Here is a 10,317-nt window from a genome sequence, read left to right as displayed (position 1 = left end):
TTATCGTACACTTTTTTCTATTCTCGTGATTAAGAATAATCGTTTAATAGAAATTTAAATTTTACGTATAAAATTATAGAATATTTTTATGAAATCTATGTATATATTCTGAAACTTCGTGATAATAGCTATGAGACACCCCAAAGTGGTTATTGAGCATTTTATCTATCTACTATTTGTTCATCATCATGCTCATGAGTATTATAAAAAAGAGTTTGTGAAACAATTAAGATGTTTTTTTATTTTTAATCAAAGCTGATATTTGATAGTACTTGAATATAGATAACTTTACTTTTTTAATAGATATATTTATTGTAAATTTAAATTAATCGAATATTTCATTGTATTATTTCGATGATCAGTATAATAGCATCGAAAGTATTGAATCACAGCACATGTCAATATCGTTTCTTTACAACCATTGGATAAGTAGATTAAAAGAAGAACAATAAAGTAGGGGCTTTTACAGGAGTTAGTCAGCCATAAAAACAAGTAAAATAATCATTCTTTTACCAGAAAAATACCATCATGGAGTTGTTGATAATTGAGCCTTTGATTTATTACATTTTAGAAAAATAACATAAGATGTTTATGCTTAAAAATAACGATAAAAAAAAATACAATATGTGTTTTCAGTTATAATCTTATAAATCTGCTTTTCTTACCACTGACTAATTTTCAAAGTTACTTTTTTATTTCTTAATGGACATGATTTTTACAAAAATATAACATGGTATTAAGTTGCTTACATTTTTTTAACCTGACTGACTACTGCATACTATGAAGAACGTCTTCTTGTGGTAGGGGGTAATATGCCTGACTGTCTGACAATTTGTAATATATTTTAATCTTTTTAAAAAACAATAAAGAAGTTCTCTCAATTCTAAAAAATAAAATTGGATACTGCTATTAAAGTTATTCCAAGACAGTAGTGTTTTTAATTTTAACTTATATTTTTAAAAAGTACTCCATTTGTCCTGGTTAAAATTATGTCTTTGACCAGACTCGTTGTTTGGATTTTCAATTTAGAAATTCTAAATTAGTAATTATTTTTAATTATCGAACTTCAAATAAATTATTCGTACATATAAAATATAAATATTTTTGAACTATCTACTGAACTTATCACTACTATATTGACTTTGCACCCATCTTTGGCCTATAGAGAGTTATTACAACGATATATATGCAGACCAGTCTTACCTCCATATCTATTCAAGTAAAGCATATCAAAATCAAGTAAAAAAAGTTACTACTTATGGTGAAATGGTCACGGAGAAGAGCAACAATAGCAATAACACATATCACGATAGTCTAAACAAAGAAAACAACATTTAACAATAGAAGTGAAGAACAAGATAGTACGTGAGTGACAATAACATAATATATAAGGATGATTAAACAACACTCAACAACTGGCTTAAGTCATATGCGACCCCTTAAAGTTGTTCGCATAATTCACTTAGACACCTCAACTAAGACTATTACCTATTAGACACTTTAATATTAAAATATATGTATCTATTGAACATAAAACGAAAACTTTTTTTAAAATATTTTGTGTGGAGTTCACGCGCTTTGACTTAAAAAAATGACAAATAAAATTATGACACTTGGCACATGGACCCAATCTAGCAATAAAATATAATTTTTTAATTTAAAAAAATGAAAAATAGTTTCCCTTTATTTATTAATCACAAAAATATTAACAAAAGAAAATCCCCACCCCCACCTAACCCTTTGACCTTTCTTCTTTCTTTTATCCATTCCTCTACCCAGTAACCACGACCACCATAACAAAAATAAAAACCTGCTTTCAAATTTAATCTCCTATCATCTGTTATTCTCCATTTGTTTTGAGATTTTTGTGAAAATAAATAAACGTCAATAAATTATTTTTAAGATTCATGACCAAGAAAAATTGAAAGTATGTTGAATTTTTTAATATCATCTTTAATAAATTAATGAGTGGCGATGTTTGTTCAATCGGAGTCATCGAAATAGAGATAGACGAATATCGATCAATTTTTAACTCCAATGTTCGAATTTTTCTTCTTCACATATTAAATTAGCAGATTTTTTTTTTTACAAAAAATGAAAAAAAAAAGAAGAAGAATGAAACAAAATGCTAAGAATTTTGAAACCGTTAGAATGGTGGGGGAAGAAGATAACCACTGATGCTAAGAATTTTGAAATTATTAGAATGGTGGGGAAGAAGATAACCATTGGAGCATGGGTATGGGGGTTGTGTTGGGTTGGGGTTGATAGAAATAGGGAAGAAGAAATACAAATCTTCTTTTTTGTTAATTATTTTTTAAAAAAATTAACTTAGGGGTATAAATTAAAAAAGAAAAAGAAAAAATATAATTTTTAATAAATTAACGCGCTCTAGGAAAGTGAATTACACGTTTTTTGCCATGTCAGCATTTTGTGTCTAATAGGAATGACTTTTGAACAAATAAAGTGTTCAATTGGCACAAGGATTAGTTGAGGTGTCTAAATGAATTATGCGAACAATTTTGAGTGGCTGGAGATGATTTAGGCCCTCAACAATTTGACAACCTACCGTCTTTCTACCTTATTAATCCCTGACCTCCATATCTTTCTAGAGCTTGCAAATGTGTTATGTACTCATCTCTATTTATCTCCTCAATACTTCTTTTGATTTACATCTACCTCTTCGCATATCCACCTTTCGATTATAAACCGCAGCCAGAAACATATGGTTATTGGTTCTTAGTCACAACTTACAAGAATAACTAGAATTATTTTATTCCGTACTTGTTTAAAAATTTTACCAAGTATAAACAATCCCAACATTATTTTATTTATAATCGTGAATTCGTGATGTTAGTTTTATAGCAAATAATACCATATAGAACAACAATAATTGCTGAAATAAAAAAATCAAATGACAAAATTGTTCCAATATCCTAGAACAGCCAAAATTAAAATTTATCTATACATCAACAAATCCAACATCTAACAATAGTATCTATTGATAATTTTGTCATTATTTAACTCCCATAATATAATCCCCACATTACAATCCCAATATAGCTTCTTTACAAAACAAACTGTCCCGTCAAAAGATAAAAGAAATGAAATTATAGCATAATATAATATATAATTATACAAAAGCCAAATGAAATTAGGAAAAGAAAAAGGTGGACAACCTGAGAAATAATAGAAACAAGAAGGAAATAAGTCAACTGATATTTGTAAAGATACTTTTTTTTTTCCCAGTACCTTTCTTAGGCAGAGGAACTAAATGCAAGTAGTAGTCTCAGTTAGATTACATTTTAAAAAATTTGTTGGGCTGCTTTTGAAGCTACCTGGTATTCACAACATACATATTAGTACAACAACAGCTTCATAAAGTTGCACCAACTTTATGTTGGGGTAGTCTTTGTAGGCAGACTAATGCCACCTCCTTTAACAGAAATATTAGGACTCTTCACAGAGCTAGCCCGGCTCACTAAGTTCGAGTCCAGGAACACAACCGCTACTGAAATGTCATCGTGGAAATGTCGACGAACTCCACGATCGATTTTCTTCAAGTCTGAATACCTCATTTCCCTTTTCTTTGCTGCTTCTTGTAGTGCAGTTTTCACTAACCTTCTAGCTATCCCCTGTCAAGTGGCGAAAGTAGCCTCTTTAAGTTTTGATCCAACTGTTTTTTTTTTTTCCAACTTCTCAAGGAGTTTAGAAACACATAGCTTTTATACTATATATCAAGACTAAAACGACACTACACTATAAAAGTAATAGAGACTAAATTGGAGTGTATTCATGCAATTGACACTACTACACTATTGCTCCGCATTTCAGTGGAGATAGGATAATGAATTTCCCCTGCCTAAAAGAAACATAGATACAATGTAATCAATTATAATGCAACAGATCACTAGATCATTTACTTCCAGTTACCAAAGACAGAAGCAGGATGTCAATGAGTAAAATGAACGGATTAAAGAGCCAACAACAGTTGAGGAATAAAAAAACTGCTTCGCTATAGGTAGAGAATAGCCAAAACACTATATAGGCCCATGAAGCATGATGGAGGTAGATATCTTACATTTCGTGGGTGATTTTGTACGATGTCAACTGCTCCTTGGTTACTTAGGTGCTCCCAGAGACCATCCGACGCAAATATGATAAACTGATCGTCAGGTTGCAAATGGTGCACTGAAATTGCTGGATCTGCGCTCAATATGGGCTTTCCAAATGGTTCTCGAAGGCGAAACTTAGCATACAGTGGTTCCCTGTTGAATTCAGATTTCTTTAAGTACACATCACCAATGGATCTTGAAATCTGCAAAATAAAGTATTCAGTAATCCTGAAGTGCTGATCAAAGTTCTTTTGAGTCATGAAAGACACAACCTTACTAAATGTGCTTCCTAAAGAAAGTATCCTACCCCATTAAATTAACAAGCAAAAGATCAGTATTTCTGAAAGATTGAAACAGCTAATGAATGTCTAGAACATTTATTAGCACCGGAAATACCTTACCAGAAGATCTGCAACACATTGAGAAATCAATCTAGCTCTCTAAGGTCTAGTTGCAAGCTCCATCAAGGAGAGAAACTCAGTGTCATGACGGCTCCAAAGAATGCTTTTTTTATATATATAGATTGTGATGAAAAAGCAATTTACTTAGCATGTAATAAATTGAGGTTCATATTTCCATTCTAACCCATCCAAAAGTTATGCCAACATCCCCGAAGAGGATAGGCTCCCTTGTTCGAGAGACATTCATACAATGTACGATTTAAGCTGACTAGAGTACTACAATAGAAACAAAAGGCAGAGTATCAATTTCCATACATATGAATGGAATTTTAAAAATTTAAGAGGATATATAACGTCTAATTAGAGCTACACCTAAGATATAAAGAAGTGTAACTGAACGAAGGACCCTTGAGTCACCCAGCAGTAACTAATTTTCTTGAATTTTCCCTACTATTTATAGTCATAAGTATCTCTCGGGCAATTCTCTTTGTATTCCTGTGTGAGTGCAAAGGCGATCTTACTTTGCTTTTTGGATAAGGTGGTAATCCTTCTTATCATGAACTTGTTTTGATATGAAAGTTTCTGCAACAGAAACCTTACCACATTAACAGAAAACTTAAAGTTGGTGATTGATGTTTATTACTTCAATGACCATTTCATTGTTCTGCCAGCTCTACATGGCTGCAGTTCTGGTTTCAATAATAACACTAAAAAATTGATTATTCAGGAATAGACACATAATCATGTTCCAAATGTCAGCTGAGAAACCTAGAGCACGAATATAATATTTAACATACGAATCGGACTGTCGCTGCCGACTTACTAGGAGAAGGCGAAAAATGATGGGGCCACAAATGCTGTTCTTACTAATTGATTAAAAAGTTTTAAAATATTTTAGGTCTGCTAATCTCATTCATATTGCTTATGCATTTGGACATACTTGCAAGATACTATATCTGCTGCTAAATATCACAAAGTCACAGAGTCAAAGAACTCAAACTGAAAAGAATAATGAAGACTCTCCGTAAACAACGACAAATATCCCTTTACACGTGTAAATATAAATACAACCAGTAAAATTACTTGTTCTACCAAAAAGATATCACGTTTATCATCTTTCACAGAAAGGTGTACCATTTCCCCCCGCATAAAGTGGTGAAAAGAAAGCGTTTAGTTCTACAAATACTCCTTTAACGGTTTCTTTTTAGGGAAAACTACGTAATTACATGACTTAAGATAACATCCAATACATCACTCCACCTCTATCATATACATTACAACTTTGTTTGTGTACAATGTACCTGGTACAAATGTTATTGTTGATATATAACCCCAATTATTTCAAACAAAAATTCGAATGAATCTAATTTATAGTTACGTATTTGATACAATAACTTACATATATGATACATAACTTATGTATCAGGCGAAGGAGCAATGCATCTGCGAGTTTTCGAAAATCCAGGATTATTGTAATTGAGAAACTTTCATGATAGGGATGTAATTTGCGCTCAAATTGTTGGGATTTCTGTTCTTTATACTTCATTTTATCCATTCATTTCTCAAGTTGAAGTAATCAAGTAAATACCAAGAATCTGCTATTTCGCTTTCTTCAGATAATCTTGTTTATAGATTTTCTTTCCAAAAAGAATCGCTTGCCATTAAAACCTCGAGATTTGAACTTTTCAACTTTGTGTCGCTCTTAGACAAAAGTTCAATTGCTATATATGAAAGCAAAGAAATGTTCATAACTCAAAGGCAATGAACCAAAAACATATAGTACTACATAGGCTACTTGAATGGCAGTTTCATACATCTCCCAAGAAAAGGAAAATACAAGGACATTGGAAACCTCCATCCTAAAGTTCTAAAAAGGCATAAATGATTAGGGGGCGAGTGTGGTACGAATTAGTAATAGACATAATGTGTATATTGTTATTGAAAGAACACTTATTAATAATAACATCAAATCGGTACTTTGCGCTGAGCAAACATAAAACAGAAACTGCTAAGGAAAATGTAATAGAAGTTACCTGTATAAGCCCCTTGACACGCCAGACATTGTGCTTTAAAACTACAATTTGTGAATCATCTGGATGCAAAGATTGCATCTCCTGTCTTACAGATTCAATGCTCACATTGTGTTCTGCAGAGAGCTGAATCGCGAGAACCTCGCCAGTTGATCTGACAAGTCTCCCTAAGACTGCCCTCGAGTCACCAAGGTTGGCTACATATAAGGTTCCACTGCAGATAACTCCAACAAGACAGCATGATCCAACAGCAGCAATCTGTGGTTTCGTCGGCCATTGTCTAGTCACAACAGAGAGGAAACCTTCTTCTGTTGCTTGAAATGCTTTCCGAATAACCTCAACAGACATAGACTGGTGCTCAGATGTGAACCCTACACAATTTGGAGAAAGCCATTTAGTCAAGACTTAAAAAGGGACAAAAATCATACATAGTAGCCCATGAAATTCCGCACAATAATAAACAAAAAAAAAAATATGCTTCAATCAAATGCAAGTTGGGTCGGCTATATGAATCCTCACTATCCATGTCACTACATTTATTATTCCACAGAGAAATATAGATTCCTCAAAATGACTACCTAACTGATATAGCAATATATATATATATATATACACACACACACACACACACACACACACTTAAGAATTTTGATTATTTAAACAGTAGTCTATGGAAGGTAAATGGTACTTAATAATCTTCTAGGACTTGGACATTCTTGAAAGATATCAAATGTATACAGGGATGGAACAGTTAAAATACAACCTCTTGAGCTGTAAAAGATATACTCCCTCCGTTTCAATTTGCTTGAACTACTTTATTTTAGTCCGTTTCAAAAAGAATATCTCCTTCATTTTTGGACAAGTTTTTAATACTCTTCACATATTTTGACAAGTATTTAGTTTTAAAACTTTCCATTTAACATATATAAGACCACAAGATTAAAATCTTTAGTTTAAGACGGAAGATTCAAAAGTATTCTTTGTTTCTCATACTCAGTATCAAGTCAAAACCTGACAAACAAATTGAAACGGAGGGAGTAAAAAGCTGAGCTATCAACTCAAATTGGTAAGAAGAACTCACTCTTGAGATTCTGAAAGAGGTGTTCATTAATGAACCTTGAAGTTTCAGGTCCTCCATGTCCATCATAAATTCCAATAAAAGTACCATATGGTCCAGAATCCTGCATGCTCAAGCACCCTGATTCAATTTGACTCTGATCTTCCAGTAGATTATTAGCCTGAACTACAGCCATAGAAAACTCTCCATTTACATGTTGTCCTGTATCCTTATACCATAAAAGCCCATCTTGACGACCACCGGAATCTGAAGAACTTGTATGAACAAGTCCATCAGCCCCTGGCTGAAAACAGGCCCTCAAGAAGTTCATCAATCCAGATGTCATGACTCATCTCATCCAAAACACCATCCAATTATGTCTCCACATTTGACAGGACTCACTTCTAAGTTTGCTCATAAATATCTCAACTTTGCTTTTGTTGTAATATAATACTACAAGTCCAACAATACCAATGACAAAAGTAAGATAAAGGGAAATAATGAGATTGGCAAGTATTACAATCTTAAAACCAAGAAGCCACCTCCCGTTTAACACTGAATTTAAAGAAATGATTTGTGGTGTACTTATAATGTTTCACACATGACAATAAATTACTCTAAAAATGGAAAATTCAACAAAAATACAAACAGAAGACTTTCAAAGTAGTCATTCAATATAGCAGAATATGGTGGTCAGACAGTTTGAATCCAGAAGGTCTGACTTTAGCAAAGAAAAAAATAATACTACTGAAAACAAGATAAAGAAAGGCAATTTTTTCTTGACTACCCAAATTTCAAGAATCACACATACTATCTTAAAACCAACTGGAAACAAGATAAAGAAGATGGTTTTTTTCTTGACTAGCCAAATTTCATATAGTAAAATATAGGTGAATATAAATAAGATAAGTTCAAAAAGGAAATAAAAAACTCACCTTTGAAGATCTGAAAGTGAAAAGGGGTTTAGATCTGTGAAACCATCAAATCAAATCAAAGGAAAAGTAAAGTGGGTATTCAACAGTTATCTTTTTTGTTTGTATTTCTCAAAGTTCTCTTTGAGGATTCAAGAAAGAAAATAGTGGAAAATAGAGTGATCAAATAGAGAGAGAAGTAGTATTATTAGTTCAATTAGGCCACAGACTGAAAACTATGGTCACATAGAGCAGACAAATCCCATTAAAAACCAACAATAGGGAGCTTCAAGCCAGCAAAGCAGAGGACCATTTTTGGGCTCCACCCCCACCCCCCATACCCCCAGCTTTAAGGTTAACAGCTTGCTTGGATGGTTGTTACATGTTAGTTGATTTAATTTAAGTAACACATTTTTCTTTTAAATGATTCAATGAAAAGTAAAATATTTTTTATTTTAGAAATAGGTTGATATAGTTCTGAATTTTGTCATTTGAAATTGATATATTTAAAGTGAAACAATTCATATATATCATTTTCTTCTAATGGAAATGAAAAAAAAAAATTTATTTTTTTAAAAAAATATATAATTTCATATGAATAAATTTAATTCTCGTCAAACATATCTTTTTTTTATTTTAATGACTAATTTAAAATTATTATTTTGATAATCAAATTTATTTATGTTTCACTAATATTTTTATAAAACTTATTGTAGATGACCAAATTTTTTTCTTTTAATAAAAAAATTTAAATTATAATATAGACAGAAAAATAGTTTAAATTTTTTTTCTTTCCACTAAGGAATGAAAGAAAAAATAAAATAAGAATAAAAAACTCAAATAATTATAATAAAAGAAGTCAAAAAATTATTTGATGTATGAAAAAATTAAAATATACCTTGAACTTTGATAGAAAAATCATATATATCCCTAAATAATTTTTTTAAAATTTCGTTAAATGAATGGTATGTATGAGCTCATTTTGTAACGGCAAGTATATATGTGAGTTGTTTGTATAGTGGAAAGGGTATATATGGTCACTTTCATAACGAGGGATATATCAGTTCCAAATGACAAAGTTGAAGAATATATCAAACTTTTTTTCCTTTATTTTATAAAATATCTAAAAAATATGTATGTTTAAACTTCGTAAGCAATCATACTATATCACATAAATTAAGAAAAAAGAGTTATGTTATTAATGTAAATCTAATATTTATTCAAATTGGTACTTAAATTTTATTATTGTACCATTAAATGAGATAATAATAATATGAATGGAATGTAATGATGAATTTGATGTACTTAATTACCTTATTATTCATAAATCCATACTTTAATAATAAAAGATAGTACAATTTATTCAACCATTTTATCATCAAACTAATACAATATAATTGGATATGTTTTTATTTCATGATTTGTAACAACCATCCAACCATAGTAACAAAATCTCTAGAGATAGAGAGGGAACCACAAGAAAAGTATTATAACCTATATATATTTAATTCAGAATCATGAAATTTCCATGAAATGCCCCCTTATCAGGCCACGTGTCTTCGATTTTAATAATTCTAAAATCATGTCTTTCCCTATATATTTTCCCTTTTTACGTTTCTCATTTTATTGATTTTTTAATCCAGAGCTGTTGACTTTAATAAAAATATATTGAAAGAAAAAAAAAATATCGAAAATGTTAGAGAACTGAATCACTTCTATATTGTAATTCAATTTTAACAATGAATTTGTTTGTACCGATATATAGATATTTTTACGATACGATTATGAGATTATACTGAAAATATT

The 10,317-nt window shown here is 31.0% G+C and overlaps 1 protein-coding gene across 1 annotated transcript; it reads right to left on the bottom strand.

The window, feature by feature from the left end:
- Positions 1-2,981: 2,981 nt before the first annotated feature.
- On the bottom strand, positions 2,982-8,902 carry LOC101245104 (probable protein phosphatase 2C 46). The gene is made up of 5 exons (XM_004231008.5): positions 8,536-8,902; positions 7,625-8,053; positions 6,547-6,914; positions 4,079-4,315; positions 2,982-3,632 (listed from the first exon to the last, which is right to left on the bottom strand). Exons 2-5 carry the CDS (start codon positions 7,944-7,946, stop codon positions 3,393-3,395), a joined length of 1,167 nt encoding a protein of 388 aa, XP_004231056.1. The 5' UTR covers positions 7,947-8,053; positions 8,536-8,902; the 3' UTR covers positions 2,982-3,392.
- Between the last annotated feature and the right edge of the window lie 1,415 nt (positions 8,903-10,317).

Source organism: Solanum lycopersicum, chromosome 1 (genome assembly GCF_036512215.1).
Source record: "Solanum lycopersicum chromosome 1, SLM_r2.1".
Taxonomy (NCBI): Eukaryota; Viridiplantae; Streptophyta; class Magnoliopsida; order Solanales; family Solanaceae; genus Solanum; species Solanum lycopersicum.
This window is presented reverse-complemented; position numbering and strand designations above follow the sequence as displayed.